The sequence below is a fragment of the Miniopterus schreibersii genome (genome assembly GCF_964146895.1).
Source record: "Miniopterus schreibersii genome assembly, chromosome: 9".
NCBI lineage: Eukaryota > Metazoa > Chordata > Mammalia > Chiroptera > Miniopteridae > Miniopterus > Miniopterus schreibersii.
In genome coordinates this window covers 43,633,975-43,656,624 of record NC_138118.1, presented here as the reverse complement: position 1 = coordinate 43,656,624, position 22,650 = coordinate 43,633,975, and the positions used below count along the sequence as shown (strand labels likewise).

The 22,650-nt window shown below is 45.0% G+C and overlaps 1 protein-coding gene across 4 annotated transcripts in view; it reads right to left on the bottom strand.

Annotated features, from left to right (window-relative positions):
* ATXN7L1 (ataxin 7 like 1) overlaps positions 1-22,650 on the bottom strand; it is a gene marked incomplete at its 5' end in the record, with an annotated part of 234,863 nt that overhangs the window by 161,120 nt on the left and 51,093 nt on the right. For all 4 annotated transcript variants that reach the window (XM_081147541.1, XM_081147535.1, XM_081147536.1 and 1 more), the window contains one exon: positions 1,549-1,653. In XM_081147541.1, coding sequence (XP_081003667.1) covers positions 1,549-1,653 — 105 coding nt within the window. The remainder of the gene's footprint in view (positions 1-1,548; positions 1,654-22,650) is intronic.

The following is a 22,650-nucleotide window of genomic DNA, read 5'->3' as shown; positions in this document are numbered from 1 at the left end:
ACAGAGCTCTTTGTAGAACACTTTTAGGGCCTTCTATGCCTGTGCAGTTCAGAAAGTGTCAGAAAGTGCCCCTAAAGCTTGGATTTTCTTTCTGAATATTATGAACACAAAATATACCTACAGTATATACACAGATACAAATTTGATGTATGTATGTAAATGTCACATACCTACAAATTCATAAATGACATTAGGATATATAAAAACTATAGCCATCACTTGGTATCCAAGGGGGTTAGTTCTAGGAACCCCGCAGATACCAAAATCCACAGATCCTTATATCCCTTACGTAAATCGCGCACAACAAATACGGTTGGCCCTCCACATCTGTGGGTTCCCAACCAGGGACTGAAAATATGTACTGGTTTCAATTTGCCGTAGGTTGAACCCATGGATTAGAAACTTGTGGATATGAAGAACCGAATGTATAGTTATTGAAAAACCTGCTTGTAAGTGGGCTTGCATAGTTCAAAACAGTGTTGTTCAAGGGTCAACTGTATTCTATAGTTCCAAATACATTTACTGAAGAACTTAGATATGCTCAACTCCCTTTATTTTATACCTATTGCTACAGAATAATGATAACTGAAGGGTGGGGGGAAATTAGAAATTTTGAGTGTGAGAAAGAAATAACATGTAGTTTGCAAAAGCATATTCAATATTATAATTGCTTTGATTTATTTAAGGCACAATATTTAATGTGCTTTGAAATTTAACAGTAAAGGAGGGCATTTAGATTTTATGTTCATCAACAGGGAGTGTGGCTTAAATAAAAAGATTGGGACATACTGTTCTGGAACTCACAGCATATTACAGCTTTGGAAACCATCTGATCCAATGCTCCCTTTAAAGATAAGGAAACTTCCACCCAGAGAGGTTAAGTAACCTCCCATCTCAAGTAAAAAGCTATTTATTTGTTCCTGAGGGGAGTGGCCAGTGTGGACTTTATCTGTTGTATATTCATGGCACCTGCATTGAAGGGGAGTCCAGGGTTTGCTGATGACCAGCTGAAGGGAATTTATTACACCAAGGATATAAAAATACAGAAGGAAAGTAAATTCCCAAACACGCCTGAATTTTTTTTAACAAGGAGGATTCTTGGAAAAGAGAAGCTGAACCTGAGGCTTTATATGCAAGGCTTTTCCTCAGGGCAGCACCCAGATGGCCCCACAGGGGCCAGCCCTTGACTCCCAGACCTCCTTTGTGTAGATCTGGAGACTCCGCCTGGACCTCTCTTTCAGGGGAACAAAATGTCAGGCTGCAGGAGTGACTCCTCAAGACACCGCTCTCCCCTCCTCTCTGTCACCTGCAGAGGCCACTGGAAGGCTGGGTGGATGGTTTCTGTCTAGTCCCATCTACCTAAACAAGTTGCAGGTTTTCTCCCATTTGTTTTGACAGGACTGAGAATTTCAGGAGAAGGACTACAGATCCTAAAATAGTTACCCTGTGAGCAGAGGCAGAGCCCCAGGAAGAATATGCCCACAGCCCTGGGCTAAGACAGACACAGGGCAGACGATGCTCCGCGAGCGGCTGCAGGAGTCCACTTACCGCAGTGCGACTGGAAAACCTGTGGCTTGACGACCTGATTACAGGCACTGCACACTACGAGATAGAAGTCGTCATGTGCTGGATAATGGCCAAATAAGTGCATATCTGTGGGGGAAATGAAAACAGGTGTTTTTGAAAAAGCAATTAAGTCTCAGAAGGTGTATAGCTTCCTTTTGGAATTTCTTCAAGGACAGTTTTTCAAATGAGACATGCAGAAAGGCAATAATCTTCACTAAAGGGAAGGTGGTTAGTCATAACGCAGCTCCCCAACTCTCAGAGAAGCAATAGCCTCAGAGAACACCTCATTTCACCCTTGGAAATGGATGGCTGCTGCTGCGGGCTTAGTCGGTGGTGTCCAGGCTCCCTGAATCCCATACAATGGGGCATTAGCCTGTCCCGAGAGAGTACATGTGAGCTGAGGCACAAGTTATTTTAGGAGGGGGCCGCTCCCAAACCCATTCTGACTTAAGCAGAGGTCTCTCAGGTGAGTGAGGGGGTCAGAGGGCCTGGGAATATAAAGAGGAGTCACCCTGCTTCAGCAGTTGTCTGTGTTTCCCCATCATCTGAGGGGGACACCAAGGCAAAAGGAAGCCTCAAAACGAGAGACTTGTTTGCTGCCATCATCATGCATATTCATCTGACTAACATTTCCCAAGTGTCTAAGTGTGCCAGGCACCGTGCTGGATGCGGGGATGACTAGTGAACAGGAATGAGGGCCCTGTGCTCCTGGAGCCTACAGTGAGAAGAGAGAAACATTAAATAGATAATCCCACCAGTCATCATGTGGTTGTAACTGCGGACGTGCTGAGATGTGCAGGGTCCATGAGAGCATATGGACCTAAACTCAGGAGGCGCTGGAGACTTCCCGGAGGAGGAGCTATTTCAGCTCAGACATTAGGGTGAGTAAGGGTTAGACAAACAAAGGGCCGGGGAGGAAGAAGAAAGTGCCAGGTCTGCCAAGGAAAGAGGTTCTGTGTGTCGGAAGAAACTTCTGGCTGGGATGGAAGAACAAGGGGAGAGCCCAGAAGACGAAAGCCTTGTAGACCAAGGTAAGGATTTTGAACCTGATTTTAAGAACAAGGGGAACATTGAAGGTTTTGAAACAAAGAAATGACAGGGTCAGACATATATTGTTAAGAGATCAGTTATGTGGCTTAAGAGACATGAACACATATGTCCTTACAAAAACTTGTACATGCATGTTTATAGCAGCAATATTCCTAATAGGCAAAAAGTGGAAACCACCCAGATATTCACTAATTGGTGAATGGATAAACAAAACCTGGCATAACCAGACAATGGAGTACTATTCAGCCATGAAAAGGAATAAAGTACTGATACCTGCTACAACACGGGTAAGCCTTGAAAACATTATGCTACATGAAAGGAGCCAGACACAAAAGGACACATCGAATGATTCCATTTATATGAAATGTCCAGAATAGAAAAAACTTTAGAGACAAAAATTAGATTAGTGTTTGCCTTGGGCTGGGGGGCTTGGAGGGAATTGGGGAGTGATTACAAAAGGGTGGAGGGTTCATTTTCTTTTCATTTAAAAAACAAACTATTGACTTTAGAGAGAGAAAGAAAGGGTGTGAGAGAGAAAAACATCTATTTGTTGTTCCACTTATTTATGTGATCATTGGTTGCTTCTTATATGTGCCCTGACCAGAGATCGAATCTGTAGCCTTGGTGTATCAGGAAAACGCTCTACCCAACCTCAGTCCAGAGCTTGGGGTGATAAAATGTTCTAAGGCTGATAGAGATGATAGTTGCATAATGCTGTGAATATACTATAAACCACTTAATTGTACACTTTAAACAAGTGAATTGTACATCATGTGAACAAAAGTTGTTCAAAAAAAAAAAAAAAGAGATCAGTTTTGAGGAAACAGGTGGTCACATCTCCTTGTGCACCACTGGGTGGAGGAAGAGAACTGGAGGCATCTGGGCCTACCCCTTCTTAGCCCACTGGCTCTAGAGACACTTCAGCTCTGAGAGGTGCTCATAACCACAGACAGAGTTGATGGAGGAATTGAGACAGTGTATGCATGCAAACGTTTTCTGACACAAACCCCCTGAACAACTTCTCCCCAACTCCCTAAGCCCTTATTCTCTAGACCCAACCTGTGTCTTTAACAAAAACCACCAAACACATCATGGTTCCCCCAGTTGCAGTGCTAGGCCACAGGGAAGAGCTGAGTTTCTCTTGATGTGGCGATGGCTCATCTACAACCGAGAAAATGCTTTAATGGAGGCACGCATGGCTCCGTGTTCTCTACTCAGAGCAGTCCTGCCTCGTAGAGAGAAGTGGAATCGATACATTTGTCATATGCAAGGAGCTGCCTTGGAGGAGGAGTGTTACTAGAAGGGTGAGGCCAGCTTCCAGAGTGGAGTAGTCCTTGGGTTTCAGGTGCATGAGGACCCAGCTCGCCCCCACATTGTGCAATGGGGCAGGATGGGGACTAAGGCACACTGAATTTCTAATTTGCCGGTGGTCCTGGGTGAGGCCTGTTATTTCCCCACTCTAGTACTTGTTTCTATTTCCACTTCTGACTAAGTCTTGTAACTGAAGGGAAGCGTTATTAATCAGTGCCTGGTGGGTGAGGAGGCCTGTGGAAACAGAGGCTGAGAGAGAACCCAGCTGTGACAAGAGTCCTGAAGTGTGAGGACGCCCATGCTGGGCCCACCCAATGTGCCTGGGGCCCTTGGTTCAGAGCCTCACAGCATGGAGAGGATGCCTCTGGCTTCTTAACCGCTGGCACCCTCCTGTTTTACTTTTTATTTACCGGTTATTTTCATAATGTACATTTAAAAAAATAACAAAAGTGATCCATGTTCTTTGAAGATACATTTGAAAAATACAGAAAAGCCAAAAAAAAAAAAATAAATAAATAAAAAATCACTGCAACCTTTATTAACACCATGCATCTCATTCAGATTTAGTCACATTTTATATCCAGGAACATGTGAACACAGGAGCTGTCAAGGGCTGAGACAATTATTTATTCAACAAACATTTACTGAGCAGCTTTATACCCTTTCTGCAATAGATGGAGCTCTAAAGGAATAAAAGAAATCCATTAATTTAAAAAAAACCTACCAAAAATTTCTTGAGTAACTACTCTGTGCCAGAGGCTATGCCAAGGGCTGGAAGCTGAGACCAGATGCTGCAGGGTGTGGGGACTGTGTTTCTGCACTTTTGTTACACATGCCGGATGACCTTGGAGGACTGTCAGGACTTATTTGATGTCCCACTGTTTTTGTATTTCTTCAGAAATCTGTAGAGCCTCCACTCTTGTGCCCCCACAGACCTCTTATGTCAGAAATTGAAGGTAAAGGTTAGGCTAGTCAAAACTGGCCACCTGGGGTATGCTGCACTATAGGCCCTTCACTCCACTGAGACTTTCCTTGATTTCTTCTAGGGCAGTTTCAACTTTGCACATGTCTGCTCAGGGCATATCTTGTTTAGAAAGTGAGAGAGCCTGATTGCCTACTTGATTAATTCCTCAGTGGGCCGACCTTAGAATCTCCTCTACAGGCTGCCCAGTTCTGAAGGTCTGGCAGATGGGGAACAAGATAAGGGCACTTGACCGCTCAAAGACTACCACTTCAGGTGGCTAGGCGATCATGGTCAGTGTGCTGTTTGCTCGGGGATGAGGAGGAAGGACAGGAACTGTTGAAAATTAGTATGCCCAGCACAATGCTAGGTATTCTATTAATTAATTCTCTCTGTCTCTCTCAGCTTACCACCCTAAAACATTTAATGCACAGTTAAAACACAAAAAAACAGTAGTTTGTTGAGGTGGGCTTGTATCAGCTTGGAAGAGTCAACTGTGCAAGTCTCTTCTCAGCTCGTTCAGTGATATCATAGTGGTAGCTTGAATCAGCCATCTGGGAGTATTTGCACCATGGAAATGGGCAAACACTACAAATCAGGTCTTTTCTTTTAGAGTACTGGTTGTTAAACATTTACCAGTGCACTACTGAATAAAGATGGGAAAAAGAGGGAAAGTGAAACCACCTAGGGATAACTACTGCTGACATAGTAATATACATCCTTTTAGACTTTATGTGAAAACATTATCTTAGTTAATCCTCATAACTAACCTATCAAGTTACCATCATCTCCACTTTGCAGGCAAGGAAACAAAAGTAATTTGCTTGAGATCCATGGCAGTGATTTATAAAGTAGAATGAGATTCCAGGACACTGACTCTGAAGCCAATGCTCCCTCACGTCAACTTAGTCTGGTGAACTCCGCCTGCTTCCTGACAGCACCTGAGGTTCCTGCAGGCCTTCATCTCCACCTCCCCCTCCTCGCCCCAAACACATCCCCAAACCCCAGCTTCACTTCTGTCCTCTCCCAGAAGGCAGAGGAGGGAGGGAGGGGACAGATCTCAGCTGTGATGGAAGGAGAGACAACGTTTAGGACAACAGAATAGTTCTATGAAAGTATAATAACTCTAATTTCCTGTGTAGTTGGTTACTGTTTCTGAAGTTAATACTGAAAAAGAAATGGACAGAATGGGAGTAGCATTTTATTCAAGATAAACAGCTTTTTGAGGGTAACACTTTCGACAGAGTCACGTATGTGTATAAACTTTAATTTGTATCCAGTACCTACTTTTTGAAAATGGCTGCAGTGAAGGAAAAGGCAGGGTGGCATCCCCAACTCACTATTTATACAGGACTTGCTTCCAAGATGGGGAGACAGCTGGTTTTGTGGATTCAGGATCAAACTAGATGCTGTGCGCTTTTGAATTTGCCCCTAGACACCTTCCAAAGCTTGAGACTGACATTATGAAGCCACAACTGGTGAGAACTCAAAAGATGAAAAACGTAAGAAAGAGTGAATAAGGATTGATTCCTTCCTTTTGCAAGTGGGAATGCCATGTAAAGCACAGGCTGCATGGAGAAACTGCAAGAAGCAGACCTGCTTTGAAGGCACTGGAACAGCTTATCACAATCGGTGATATCTATGCTTGCTGCAGAAACCCCACAGTGGGAAAAGAAAGCAAAACACATAACTTTGAATTTTAGTTTTTTGTTGTTTTTTTTTTAAAAAGTAAAGCCCTGGAAAATGGTTTGGTTTCCCTAAAAGTGTTTTCCAGAGTTGTGAAACCACCTCACTTGCCATAGGTATTATAAAAATGCCAAGGTAGTAATACTCTAGTATAACAACAATTTCATTTAATTTTAAAATGATGCTTCCCTTTTTAACTAACTCTAAAAGATATTGAAATGAAAAAGTTGAGATTGTATTTATGTAATTTCAACACTGCAGGCCCTTTCCAGGAAGGTAAACGTGAGTCCTGCTTGTGATGTAAGCCTCTGCACAGACCTTGGTAGAACCTAAGGATGTGACAATCCTTTGACGACAGCCAGACAGTTGTGTGTTACTGGACTTCTTTGGAAAACTATCAAAAGGATGAGCTAGTTGCTGGCAGCAGCTTTGATTTGTGGGCTTCCACTTATATAAACTCAGACATGGGAAATTACTGGGAAGAACAGTCACAGTGTTTCAAGGACACACGTGACTGCCTCCAAGCAGATTTGAATCCGGACACAAAAAGGCACTTACAAAAATGACCTGTGTCACATCAGAAGGAGCGCCCCTCACACTGGGAGAGGCTGGTCCTCAGAGCCTTCCTTTCACCCATTAGTCTTAATATGCTCATTATACAGTTTTTATTAATTCATCTTTTCTCTCTGCTAGTGGAGTTTTCAGCTGCATTTTAATCACTTATGCCAAATGGAAAGCTTGAGGGGATATTAAAAAATGTTTCTCCTTTGCTGACAGGGCGATTCTATTTGTTCCCCAACCCCAAATCTTCTTCAATTCATAGATCAAAACAACTGGGGGTCTTCAAAGCAGTGACATCAGACCTGATACCTCCTACTTCCCCAGCAGAATGTTCAACTCCCCTCTAGGAAAATGCAAAAAGGCAGCCACTTTCTGTTTTTCAGACCTCTGAAAACCCAGGGCCTGACTGTGAGGGCTTCAAAAACCATGAAATCTGGAAACAAACTGAAACATGAGGACTAGAAAAGCAAGCCACCGGGAGCTCTACAGCATCAATGAGGTCAGGCAAGTAAGTGTGAACAGGTGGCAGGTGCTGAGCCTTTCTTCTCGTATAAACCAAGGACTAAAATGGGCCCCAGCCTCCTCTTGCTGTGGCTGGGCTGTGGAGCCAGGAGCTAGGCCTGGTGGCAGGTGGAAGCTCCTATTATCCTGCATGACCTATTCCCTCTCGATCCCCAACCCAACCAAGCCACAAACCCCAACCAAGCCACACAGCCACAGGAGACAGCAGAATTCCTCCTTCCTCAGAAGGGCAGCAGAATTCCTCCTTCCTCAGAAGGGCCTTTACAGACATGCATTCACAGAGTACTGAGACAAGGGAGCTGTGGGGTGTTCCCTCAGGCTGTGGGCCACAGGCCAGCCCCTCTCACCAGCCTCCTCTTTGGCTTCCACTAGACCTAAGAGAACTCTCATCCTGTAGCTCAAGGAGGGAAGGCAGATGGTACCAGGACGTCACTGCAGCCCAGAGTTTAGAGCAAAAACTATGAGTCGTGGGCCTTGTAAATTGCAGTGCCTGAAAGCTGGGCCCTGGAGTCAGAAAGCCTCAAGTTTAAACCCTAATGCTGCCCTTTGTTTCTCATCTGGAATTAAATGACATCTGTGAAAAGCTCGTACACAGTAAGGATGTAAAAAATACAATGTATTATTATTATCTGTGGCTTTCTTCCTCCCTCTCCAACTTCCCCGTCCTCTCTTCCGGAAAGCCTTCTTTGACTGCCCAGAGGAGAGAGGCATAGTGTCCCTGTCCAGCGCCCCCCCCCCCCCCCCCCCCCGCCTGTGTGCCCTCAGCACATGACCATAGCTTTCCCAAGGCTGTAGTAGAGTAACTGGTTTACATCTCTCTCACCAGACTGGAATCTTGAAGACAGGAATCACGACTTTATATCTTCATAGCCAGTCTGGCACATGGTAGCTGCTTAATAAATAAAGTTCTCAAGAAACTGATTTATTTTTGATGCTCCTTAATTTTCTCTTCTCTCAAAGGGGGAAGTTGTAAATGATAATAAATTGCTCCAATCTCCGTGTTGTTACCTAAGATTACAAGGTCAATAATTACGTCTATTTGCTCATTCTTTAAGAAAAGGGCTAGATGAATCTGCGAACACGCTCCAGATGGGCCGCCTTAGTGAACAAGTGGTTAATTCCTGCCCTCACCACGCTAAAAGCTCATGAAGGCTGGCTCCTTCTTCCTCTGACAAATATGGCCACTCTACACCCTATCCCCCGTGACGGCCTCTTGGAGCCAGTGTTTGGGGTGGGCTTAGGGATGTGTTCTGGGTGTTCCCTCTGGTCTCATTTTCTATGTCCTCATCCTGGGACTGCAAGGTGTCCTGTATATCCAGACTGAGTGCTCAGGACCTGGAAGATCTAGACACATCCCACTCTTCCAGGTTCAGCTCTGCCCTATACCATACTACGCCAGCACAGCAGCCAGGCTCAGCCCAGGGCACACTCATCAATGTGAGTCCAACCTGGCAGAGGATCTGATGGGCTAGCTGAGCAGTGATATCCCTAGTAGCCAAGAGAATCATTTTGCAAAGGGCTCTCCTTCGCTATCCCTGGCTTAGGCAACAATGCCAACAATTTGTCCCTAATAATGTTCCTGGGGATGTAAACTTAGCCCTGATTCTCTCTCTCAAGCAGCTGCAGGATGGCCAGGCTCCTCCCTCTTGTCATTCACATCTTTGTCCATCATTCTAGCCAGGTCAGCTGGTGGCTTCTGGCCTGACATCCCCACCTTGGCCCTCAGGACAGATGAGAAACATGTATCCACTTTGCAGGTTTCTAAGTCCTGATAAGTTACCTTGGCTAAAGTTATTTTCACAGCAAGGGTTGCTTGTTTAGAGATCAGCTGCATGGATAGGACAGCCTCATTACCCCCTCACCAAGCCAGCCCTAGTGCCCTAGGCCCAGCCTGGGAGAAGTTCTGTGCCAAGGACAAGGATGGGTACAGCATATTCAACCAAGGGCCTCTAAGTAAAAACTGTACAGTTCATTATGACTTAGAGAGAGAAGAAAAACACTAACCTATTGGGGGAAATTCTAGTCCCTTCCCTGGGCTTTATGTCTCGTAGCACTTAAAGGGTAGGTAAGTAGAGAGGACTATGAACCATCAGAGTCATCACCGGACTCCTTTCCTTCTCAGGCTCTTCCATCTGGGTCACTTAAATGTTCACTTAAATTCTTATACTCACATTACCTTCAATTTGAAGACTATTGTTTAGATAATATTTGTTTTCACAATATCACTAGGCCTCCCTGGGCATTTTCTCTCAACTCTCCTTCAGTAGGCCTTGCTTTGTTTCTTTGGAACAGGCATTTCCTATGGTCTGTGTGAGGCCAGCTTCCAGGTGATTCTGGGGTGACTCCTGGCGCCTCCATCCTGGGCATCTCTTGGGTCCAGGTTGAATCTCCTGGCACAGTTTGTGATGCTTCCCCTTTCCAACCCCACTCAGAGAGATCTTTGTGTAGGTGCGGTATTTCAGGGAAAAGGGCAGTGGGTTTGGGGAAGAGGAGGTGATGACACACATGATGCTTTTCTTTGCAAGAAATGTCATGATCAAAGAGAATTTCAAATGGAACAGAACAGTGATATTAACAGCTGAAATGGGTCAAGGGGAATCAACAGGACATCTCTGGTGACTTTTTAAAAAAAATGTTTTTTTAAAATTGATTTTAGACAAAGAGGAAGCGAGAAGGAGGAAAGGAGGAGGGAGGGAGGGACAGAGAAACATCGATGTGAGAGAGAAACATCGATTGATCCCCAACCGGGGATCAAACCCGCAACCTGGGTATGTAACCTGACTGGGAATTGAACCAGTGACCTTTCAGTGCACAGGGCTATGCTCAATAAACTGAACCATACCGGCCAGGGCTCCACTGGCATCTTTTCATATAGGACAATCCACTTTCCTGTTGTGGCAATCTGATTGAGTCTGGAGGATGGGCTAACTCATCCCTTAGTTCCTTTCCAGCTCTTCAGTTATGACAACGACCCAACAGGGAGTGTGTCAGGAGAATGAGTACAGAAGAGGGGAGGGAGGGGAGAATATCACATCCATGTTACAAAAGAGCACAAAATCTGTGTGGTTTATTCTTGAGAGGAGTTAGTGAAGGCCATCTATCTATATTTCATCTATCATTATCTATCTCTCTATCTAGTCTCATCTAATATATCTCATCTATCATCTATATTTATATGTATTTATCATATCTCTATCTCTATCATATCTATCAATCATCTATCTTGATCTAGTTATCCTATCTATTATATCACTCTATCATCTCAGTCATCTATTATATATCTCTCATCTATCTATCTATCTATCTAATCTATCATATCTATCTCTATTTCATCTATTATTATCTATCTCTATCATCTCTTCCTATCTCATTTATCTATCACATCCACCTCATCTATCATCTATCTGTATCAATTATATGTCATCTATCATCTATCTCTGTCAATCATCTATCTTGACATATTCTATCATCTATCTATCTATCTTATCTATCTTTATCTCATCTATCAATTATATCTATCTCATCTCTCTCTCATCTCTATCAAACATCTCTCTTGATCTACCTATCCTATCTATTTATTATATCTATCTCTATTTCATCTATCTCTATCATCTATCTATCTATCAATCATCTATCTATCTATCTATCTATCTATCTATCTATCTATCTATCTATCTATCTATCTATCTATCTATCTGTCTATCTATCAATCATCTATCATCTATCTATCTATCTATCTATCTATCTATCTATCTATCTATCATCATCTGTCATCTATCTATCTAGCTATCTATCATCTATCAATCATATATATCTATTATATATTTCCGTCTCTATTTCATCTATGTATCATCCATCTACCTACCTACCTATCATCTATCACCTCTATCTTTTTACCTGCCTCTATCACCTCTGCTTATCAGAGGAAGCATTACATTGTTTGAACACTGTGGTTCTGAGGTGGACTTAACTTAGTCCCAACCTGTTTTATTGCTACACCAACTGCTACATTTTTGGGTGACAAAGGTGATATGGCTTTACAAAAATAAATAAAAATTTTAAAAGAAACCTAGACAACAGCAAAAAATATCACTTGGTGTTCAAAGGCTGAACTTGTATAAACTACATGAGAGCATGGGCCAAGCCTCCTGCATAGCTTCAAATTCCCTTCTGTACATGTAGTGGGAGCCAAGCAGAAATCTGAATAAAAGTTCTTGTAGGCAACTGAATCCAGCTTTCTCTCTAAAACAGACTTTAGGCTAAAAAACAATGGCTGTTCTGAGGTGAACTGAAGAACCTGATGTCCACCATCTTATTTCTTGAGATTCATATGCAAAGAGGCTCTCACTCCATCCTGATGAAAAAAGGCAGAGATCCTGGGCAAAGGAATGGGGTGGGGTACCCAGCTGTCTGTGGGAGTCAAGTCATGCGTATTGAGGGTTTTCACAGTCCTCCTAAGACCAGGACAATGACAAAAGGAGCACTTCTCATCAGACCTTCTAATACTGTTTGGAGATTTTAATTTAGAAATGCACTGAAGGGGCCAGGCAGCATCTACTACCAAGATGCTCCACCTGCTCCAAAAGAGCAATCTGGGTACTTTCTTAGATGACAGGTTGCCAAGTCAGGCTGACATCAGGGTCCATGAAGAAGCCCCCAGAGGTACCGCATGAATGCAGGAAACCTGGCATTCTCAAAGGCACAGCAGAGGCCTTCGTGAGACAGTATCATGGCAGGCCTCAGTTATCAAGTTACTGCTACTAATGCCATCTAGAACATGCAGCAGAGACCACAGAAAATGCCCACCCCTGAAAGTGCCCCTGACATTTCTGACCTGCCAACCCCTGTTCCGCTGCGGAGGTTCCATCCACGCTCTGCTTGCAAACTCAGGGATAAAGAAAAGGCACACCCTCAGAATCTGTCAGAATCTGTCAGGAACAACAGGTGGTCTCAGTGTCTGCTGGTCTTGATGAACCCCACAGCAGCGGGGAGCTGATTCCTATTCAGAAGGTCTAAGATGAGAGACCCATGGATCCTGGGGCACTTGCCAGTGGCTCTGAGTGCAAAGCAGAGTTGGCTCTGGCTGTGGTTTATCTGTAACTGACAAAGACTGTGACAATTTTTTCCCAGAGGGTGTTGGTTAAGGCTATGGAGCCCCTCATGTGCCCTTAGAGATTACAATGATCACCCAAATGCTGCTGCCACAGCTGAGAGGTAAATGTGCCATTTGGCTCTGTTATAAGACGTGTCCACTTGGCACAGCCAGAGGGCAGCGCCAAGAACTGCTTAATTCCCTGGGAATCAGTGTCTGAAGCACTCAAGTCACTGGGACAGCCAGGCTTGGTTGACAGATATCCCAGGCATTCCCCTAGTAACGGGTCACTTACAGGGAAGCCAGAGCCACTCCAGCTGGACCCGCCATTGCACCACTGCTCATGAAGGACAGAAATGTACCTTTGCTCTAAGAAAACAAAAGTACTTGAGCATCTCATCACATCTGGGCTCCTCAAATCAGTCACACACACCTGGTAACTACTCTGATGGGCTGGTGCTCAAAGCCACCAGCTTTTTGAGCACAGAAGCCCAGGAAGAAAAAGTCCACCCTGAGAGGATTATAGGAAGCTGTTTTAAGGTAGTGGAAAATAGGGTCGATCAGCTGGAGGAGAAAATCACAGTGTTTTTCAATCACAAATCAAGCACGAAGCTAATTCTGTGCCCGAAGAGAAAAGGGAGTCTCAGCGAAGTTCACGGGCTCTGGGATCTGGTCATACCCCTGGGGTGCCTGGTTCACCTCCCATCATGTCCTCCCCACTGCGGCCCCTTCCTTACCCTCCCTCCACACTCACCAAAATCTTACACATCCTTCCAGGCCAGTGTTAGTGCCACCTTTCTAGGCAGCCCTCTTTGATTCCCACAGAGACAATTAACCCTTTGTCTGTATTTGCACAGTCCTCTGTATTTACTTCTATACTTAGCCCACTCTGCCTGGTGTTTCCAGATAGTGGTGGATGTGCCTATCTTCCTCCTTTGTACACTAATATTTTACATATGGACTCAGACATTTAATAGTAAAAAATTAAGACTGCCAGAAACATGCTCAGATGCTTAAAAGAGTGCCAATGCAATAAAGCTGCCTTACTTTAGACTAAGAACCAATCAGGAGACTTAACTGTGGGGTATTGGGACTAGTAACAAATTTCCCCTCTGCCTTTAGCTGGCTGTGCAACAATGGGCAAGCCACAGAACCTTTCTGAATCTACCTTTCCTCTGCTGGAAAACAGTAGTCATACCTTCCCCAAAAGGTTGCTGCAAGGATTAAATAAGTTATGCCCATGGCATCTTATAGGCACTTCATTAAATGCCCCTGAAGTTGAACTGAACCTTAGCCTGAACTAGCTAAGGCAAAAGACAGAGTCTCAGCGGAACACTATTTTATAGATGTGGCTGAGGGTCATGTTTTTAATGAAGGTTCTGGGGTCAGACTGTCTGGATTTGAATCCTGGCATCACCTTCTTGGGAAATTTCTATGGGCTTCAGTTTTCTCATCGGCAAAATGGGGATGGTAATAATAGGTAGTTGTCAGGATGAGATGGGGGTAACACACGTCTGATGTCTGGTGCTTGGGAAGCTCTCAATAAATGTTAGCTGTTATTATGACAGAATCGGATTTTGCATGGAGGGACTTTAAAAACAACCACCCTGTTTCACTGGAGCAAAACAGTGAGTGTTGAGAAAGAAATCATTGTTAATAGCCAGCAGATTGTGAACTTTCAGTTTACCACAGGGTAAGTAAACAGTAGATGAGGGTTTCTCAAACTGAATTCTACCTGTAATTAGGTGGCCAAATGTAGATGCCCAGAACTTAACTCAGATCGATGAAATAAGATTCTTTGAGGGTGGAGTCCAGGAGGACGCCTGTTTAACAAGCTCCCCAAGGGATCTGATAACCCCTGGAATTGTCCAATCAAGGAAAACTACTAAAGTGGAGATATCTGGTCATTTGACACCCACTGGTAGATCCCTGTGTTAGTCTAGCAATATGGGACCTCTGTACAAGTAGGGGTGCCACTGCAGTACCCCCACATGTGGCTTGGTGTGCCTCTTTTAGGTACCTCTACTTGTAAATTCTTTGGACCTATGGGTTAGAGACATAGTTCAGTGGTGAGCTGGAGCCAACATGGACCACTTGTCAGAGCCAGTTGTGTGCCTCTCTTCCCAACTTCGACATTTAGCGACTTCATGTTGGTCATTTGATATTCACCATGGTGGATAGGAGTATTTATACCTCAGATATCGGCAAATGCTACAAATCATGGCTTTAAAATTTGTTCAAAGAGCTGGTATACTAGCACGTCACTGGTTCTCACCCATAATAAAGTTTTGAAACTCAACTCTGTGGAACATGGTCCAGGGTTCTATATTTAGATCTTTAGATAGTTTGGAGCCATTTAAAGCCTGATTTCTGAAAACCTACCTAAAATATGATGTTAGTGATGTTCTGGTATTTAAGTTGTCATGGCTTGGCTCAGGAGAAAATTTCCTTTGTGCTCTGTGGTCATACCCTAAACCCCAGCACAGGGCTGGCCATCTGGTTAATCTCAGTCTTGATACTCAAGTGGAATGGAGTCAGGGTGTGGATGCTTCAGGGCCAATCCCTCACCACCACTGGAAAACATCCATGTTCTGTGGAGGGCTGCCCCGTGGCCTCCTTCATACCTGCAGGAAACCAATGGATAACGCATGCGGGGCCGAGGTTCTACAATAAATCTCTCTTCATTCTGGGAGCAGGGTTCAGGTGCAGGGGTGGCTCAGCTAAGCTTCAGCCCCAGTCCCCAGCCTGCTGTTCAGATACCCCAGCTGCCTTTCAAAAGGTGACCCATTAAGAGCCAGCTGTAAGTCCTGCAGTCAGCCCTGTTCAGCAGATATGCTGGGGAAACATACACTTTTCCTTTGAATTCCTCCACTCAGCAGTCAGGTGAATCAGGGAGAATTCGATCCAATTTCTCAGTAAATCCTACTATGCTCTGGAAGGACAGGGTTTGAAAAATCTATTTTTGTGCTTTTATTTACTTAAGGTCTGCAAGCCATCAAAGTGCCACAGGCCTTTGCTTCTGGTCCTTGCAGTATACTCCACCTCCCCACCATCTGCAGTCCTGGGGTGAGCAGTTTTAGGAAGATGCTTTCCCCAAAGGAGTGCAGCTCTGGGCCCCCGATTCCCAGCAGCAGGTGGCTCCCTCCAGAACCCTGCATAGCTTTCCCCATCCGGGGATGCCTAGAGTTCATGTATTTTTGTTTTTCTGGTTTAAGTGCTGTTTTTTATCCAGATGTATGGCCCATCTCTGTGGAGTTTGCATCTGCTACTCCAGAGGCTTCCCAGTGTAAACTGCTGGGGGCAGGGCTGGGTGTCTTTGGACAGCCTCATCTTTCTGGAAGGGCCACATGCTCAGATCAGAAGACAAATGCACTCAATGTCCTCAGTGCCTGGGATGACTGTATTGGTAAACTTAAGTCAATTATAGAGAGATAGGATGGGGGAAGGAGAGAGAGAAACATCGATCAGTTGCCTTCCGTAAGCCCTGACTGGGGATTGAACCCAAAACCTGGGTGTGTACCCTGACTTGGAATTGAACTGGCAACCTTTTGGTGCAGGGGATGATGCTCAACCAACTGAGCTGCACCAGTCAGGGCTCCCAGGAGCTTTTAAGATACAGATAACTGGGTCCCGGCCAGAATGACTGAAGTAGACATTCTGGGAATGAGTCCTCAAAAATCTGTATCTTGGAAGAAAGTTTCCCAGGTGATTTTGATGCAGCTGATCAACCCAGTGCTCGGCTAGACTCCCCCAAAGATCCCTTCCCATAAAAATCTCTATTATCTTACATACCTTCACCCATTTATGAACTGGGATGGGGAAGGAAAAGCACAGGGGTAAGACTCATATGCACAATTTGCCTCTCTAGCAAACAGAGATGGACTATGATACTATCCCCTCTCTGACCCAGCTAAGTGGCCACTAATTTATCCCAAAAGGCAGCTTGTAAGGGGACTTACAAGGTGAGGGATGGGTGTCACCCATGTTAAGGTTACAGTGCCCCCCAAACCCCTGAAGGACAAGACTTTGGGAAGAGGAAAAGCCATTATGCCTCCACCCAGCCATACTCCCAAGGCTGGACAGGTGTTGCCCAGGCTCCTGTCCTAGCATTGGAGCTCAGTCTGCCCTGGATGCCCTGTCAGGTCCCTTAGGCTCCCTTTCCCTCATTGATGTGCCAGGAAAAGCACTTCAAGACAAGTGACAGCCATGCTGAGATCAACTCAAACCAGGAAAAGTGAACCCAAAGCACCTGATGTGAATGGATGGGAAGGGCCTGGTTGTCTTATCTCTTTAAAAGCCTGATTAAAGGGGGACTCCTGTGCCTGGCTGTCTCAGGTGCTTGGTCAACGGATAAAGAGCAGCCACAGCCCACCCTGAAACAAGATAAGAATCATATGGGCAGTTAGGTTCACAGAGAAGAGCTCTTGTTGGAGATGAATGGAAATGCCCCCACTCTCCCCTCCCATCCCAGAAGAAATTAGCCTCTCATTCCCACCCACTAATAAATAAGGGGTAGAATTTCAGAAGCAGCCTTGTGAAACCACTTGCAGGCCAGTCTGACATTTCTACAAACACTCATTCTGTGTGTAAGGTGCTGCCTCTGATCTATGCCAGATCCTTAAGGGGAAGGTTTATGATAAAATAATATTGAAAACAACATCAATCACAGCCAACACTTATTGAGTATTTACTCCCTGCTAGGCACTGTGATAAACGCTTTATGTTAAATGTTTCATTTAATCCTCAGGATAGCACTGTGGGGTGATAGTATCTCCATTTTATAGATAAGGAAATAGAAGCTCAAAGAGGGTAAGCTATATTTGCTCCCAGTCTCACAGCTTGAAAATGGAGAGCCAAGAAAGTGAGGCCAGGTCTGCTGACTTAACTCCTAGGCCATCTGTCTTCCCTTAAAGAAATGGCAGCTCAGAGAAAAGGATATGGGTCAGAAGTGACAGGAACTCCAAGGTCAGTTAGAGATAAAGACCTGTGGAGCAGCATTTGCCAAATGTCCAAGGACTGAGAAAGTATAAAAGAAGCATAAGCAAAGTCCCAGTTCACAAAGAGGGTGCAGCTAGGGCAACATATGCATTTCAAACAATGAACGAGCCAGATAGTTAGAGGACAGGACAGCATAGGGATGTGAGAACTGAGCAGACAGGCAGGCAGGGCAGAAGGAACTAGAGGAGGGAGCTGAGGTGGCAAGGGGCTGGCTTTCTGAGGGTGGTTTATGTGGGCAGGAGAGCAGGTTTGGCAGGGCCCCTGGTGCTGTGGGGAGGGAAGGGGAACACCCACGCCTCCCAGGCTTGGTAAGTCCTGTGTGTAGGCTGGCAGCTGATGGCACCTGTGCTTACAGGGCATCTGAAGTGATTCAGTGCAAGAAAGAGGAGGTTGTGGGCTCAACCACTGGCCTAATCCACTCACCCATTCGTTCATTCAACACTTATTTATTGTCATTGATCATATGTTAGGCACTGGGGTACAGACCATTAAGGGAAACAATACACTATGGCACGTGGTAAAGGGCAGGGTACTGAGTACCAAGGAGGGAGAGCTCATGCTTCAGCAGAGAGCAGGGAAGGCACCAGAGCTGGGTCCTGACAGATGAGCAGCAGTTTCTAGGCAGTCTAGGGTGGAGGAGCACCTCAGTTAAGGGAGTGGGATGATCTATTCAGGGTACTGTAGGACAATTGAGTGCACCAGAGGACAGGGATGCCAGGAGGAAGGGTAAGAGATGAGGCTGGAGAGGCAGGATTTTACTATGTGCACATGTGTATGAGGAGAGTGCGTAGAACAGTGATGAGCGTTTGTGCTGGAGGCAATGCTGAATTTGCTGGGACAAGCCTGGAGGTGAGAGGGCTGCTGCAGTGGTCTGTGGGGAGGGTGGTGATGTCTGACCTGGGGACAGGTATAGACAGGATGAAAGACCCAAGACAGTCAGCACTGACCCACTGCAGGAAATGACTTACAGCTTTTTGGTTGGGGTTACTGGGAGGAGGAAAAGGTGGATGGGAATATGGCAGGAGGTGCTATGGACTGAAGTGTGTCCATGGTGAATTCATGTGTTGAAGCCCTGACCCCTAATGCGATGGTATTTGGAGATGTCCTCACTGGAAAACAGCCACATGCTGACATTCCGACTGTGATCTCGAACCTCCAGCCTGCAGAACTGTGAGAAATAAATTTCTGTTATTTTAGCCTCCCATCTATGATATTTTATATGGCAGCCAGAATGACTAAGACAGATAGGGCAGATACATTTATTTTGCAACCTATTGAGTTTGATCAAGAGGCAAGTGAAAGACTGAGACAATCATGAGCATGTAGATGATCCCTGAGTTGGGAACAGGGTGAGGGTCTGCTTGTGAAATGACACTGTTGATATACCAGGGTTAAGGATGGAAATTGGGGAACATTAGCCAGGAAAGGGCAAGAAGAGGGAAAGGGGCCAGTGCAGGAAGCTGAGAAGGAACACACAGAAGATGCCAAGGAGGGCACAGGCAATGGAGTTCAGTGCATGGAGACATTAGGTCAGACTGCAAGGTGTCCAATGCCTCTGACAACTAGGAACAAAAGCTATTATGAGGAAAAGGTGGGGTATGGAAGCCCAGCAGCCACTGCTGGGTCATGGAAAATTAAGGAAGAGTGATCTGCTTGTTTTGATTGTAAACAAATATTTGAGTAGGGCTTTAGTTTGCAAAAAGCCAGAGTAAGTCTTTGCTCTTCTGGTGTCTTCACCTGGCCTCCTGGGGCCTGAAAGTGCTGTAGTCCAGGGCTCACCTTCTCTGTCCAACCCACCACCAGAAGTACCCTCTAGCTGCCCTCCGATGAAAGCAGACCTAACACCAGATACCACATTGCTTCCCAAACATGGCTTAATTCAGTCTTGTGAAGAACCTCCTGAAGGACGCTTGCTCATGCCCAGTTTGCAGGTGAATAAGCTGGGCCTCAGAGAAGTCAAGCTACCTACCTAGAGTCACACTGCTAGTAAATGGGGTAGGGAATTTGAACTTACTCATGTCAAACTCCACTATATTCCCCCGCCCTCAAAGAACCTCTGCCGTTCATACCTTCCTTGAAAGAGCCGTCCCATACTGACCCCGCATACTCTCATACAGGCAGAGTAGAACACACCTTCGACATGCCACTCCTGGAGCAGATGTTGTAGGAATGGCTCCCCGATTTGTTTACTGTTCCTCATATTCACACCCGTGGGTGTTCCTCTCCCACACTGATTCTGGGCTTGGTCATGTGACTTGCTTTGGCCAGTGGGACAACAGCAAATGTGACACAGAGACATAAAGAACTTGTGCCTGCCTGGGTGTGGCTCAGCATTTGAACGTTGGCCTAGGATCCAGGAGATCAAGGTTTGATTTCCAGTCAGGGCATGTGCCCGGGTTGTAGACTTGATCCCCAGTTGGGGGCGTGCAGGAGGCAGCTGATCAATGACGACCCTCTCATCATTGATGTTTCTATCTTTCTCTCTCCCTCTCCCTTCTTCTCTCTGAAATCAATAAAGATATATTAAAAAAAAAAAAAAAAAGAAAAAGAAAAAAAAAAAGAACTTGTACACTGGGTTTGTTTGCCTTCTCTTGCTGATCTTTAGAACCCTGACTCCTTACATGCAGAAGCTTAGGGCTGGCCTGCCATAGACTGATGAGCTGCTCCTGTCCAGGCCATTCCAGATCAATCAGCCTCCCAACCATCAGACAGTGTGTGAGGCCATCCTAGACCACACAGCCCCAGATGAGCTTTCCACACCAGAGAGCCACACCAATGACCCACAGAATCATGATAAATGATGTTTGCTGTCTTAACCTATCGAGTTCTGTGGTGTTTTGTTTTGAAGCAAAAACTGACTGATACAAGTCCTGAAAGAAGGCTCCAGCCAGCTTCTCCTTCCAGCTCTGAAACAGTGGAAGCAAATTCTTGGCTCTCTGGTGTGCACAGACTCCTTCAGCAATGAAAGAACCACTACAAGAATATAACACTATCCTTGGCCTGGAGTGTCCCTGTGCTCCTAGAGGGAGCAGGCAAAGGGACAATCTTCTGTGCACCTTTTCTCTGGAACACAGAGTGAACCAGGTCCCAACTAGCAGGCAGTCCCTGACAGGTTCCAGGTTATTTGGGGACAAAGTGACACAGTAGTATGCTTCTGCCATATTGTCCCAGCCTAGTGTTTTTCCACTGATGAGAAAGAAGAACATCTCTTCAGTGAGTGCTACTATAAAGGCTTCAAGGCAGCATTTCATCAAAGGTGCTAGAGGAGCTTTTCCAGGAGACATTGCAAGACCCAGCAATCTCCAGCAAGGAGCTTGTTGTTTTTGTTTTCAGAGAGGCATAAAAATGAATGAGCACCCAAGAAAGCTAACCCGATCAGTGGCACTTTGATAAGGTGACAAAATTGCTCCCTCCTCCAGTCCAAACCCACTCTCTGTGGTGAACTATCATGGGAAGGTAGCATCGACTAATCAGAAGCATCTCTAGGACATGAGAAAAATCAGCACCTAAATTGCCTGAGCAGAGAGAATTCCTTGTTAAGAAGAGAGGAAAAAACAACAAAATTCCAGGACAACGCTTTCCCTAAGCATATTTATAAAGGGAGGAGGAGATAAGAATTAATTAGGACAGGAGCGTCTACCCAAGTGACACAGAAGACATAATTATTTTTTGCTAATTTTATAGACCAAGTGCCCCCTCCAGGTGGGGCAGGTGTCTGACATTGCCTATTATTTTGAAAAAGGACTTTTAGTTTTTGCTAGTTCCAATGATGCTTGAAATGAAGATGGTTCTTTTGTTCACTCACCGTCTGTGAAGCCCAAGCCACCCATTAACAACACCATCGTCTGGATTGTTTATATCTCATTGGCCAACCTATGGGCATAAAAGAATATTATGGAGCCAAATTGTGAGGCATTTTCTCCCAAGGGAGTGCAGACACACCTCTCTAGTACTGTAGAGCATCCTTTAATAATCTGGATTTTGATGGTCAGGGCTAATACCTAACTTTGGGCAAGAAAAAGAGCCCTGAGAATCAGAGACTTGATTTTTGTTGTCTCCCACCCTCTACCATCTGCAAGCTGTGAGGTTTTGGGCAAGTTCCCTTACCCTTGAGAAAATTCCAGAAAACGAAAGGGTTAGTGACTAACATAATCTTTTTCTTTTAATTGTGGCAAAAATACCCCACCCATAACATCAGATCTACCCTCTTAAATTTTTAAGTATAGAGTCCAGTATTGTTAACCATAAGCACAATGCTGTACAGTAGATCTCTAGAACTTTTCCATCCTGTGTAACTGAAATTCTATCCCCACTGAACAGCAACTCCCCATTTCCCCTCCCTCAGCCCCTGGCAACCGCCATGCTACTATTCTCTGTTTCTATGAGTTTGACTATTCTAGATACCTCACGTAAGTGGAATCATACAGTATTGGTCTTTTGGTGGTTTAGTTCACTTAGCATAATGTCCTCAAGGTTCAAACTTATTTTATTCTTATAGTAACACAAGGTATTCACTGTTGGAATGGTAAATAGTTACATATATTAACTCATTTAATTCTCACAGAAATCCTGTGAACTAGAACATCATGATCTCTTTCTGAGGCACCGGGAGGTGAAGCAACGTGCCCAAGCTCACCTTCTGTGAACATAACAAACATGACATTGTTTCTGAAGAGTTTAAAATTTTTATTTTAGGGAAATAGGTTTACAGAGATACTGAAGTCACTGAGGATGATGGCGGAAGATGGGGCAGCAGCGAGAATAAATGAGAGGTGGTGTCTGAGGGAGTTACCTTTGTGTAGTTGGAAGAGGCCCTTCATAGCAAAAGTAGGGAGGCCTTGGAGCCAGGGGACCTAGGTCCAATTCAGGCTCCATCCCTGCTCATGGCTCCTGGGGAACAAAA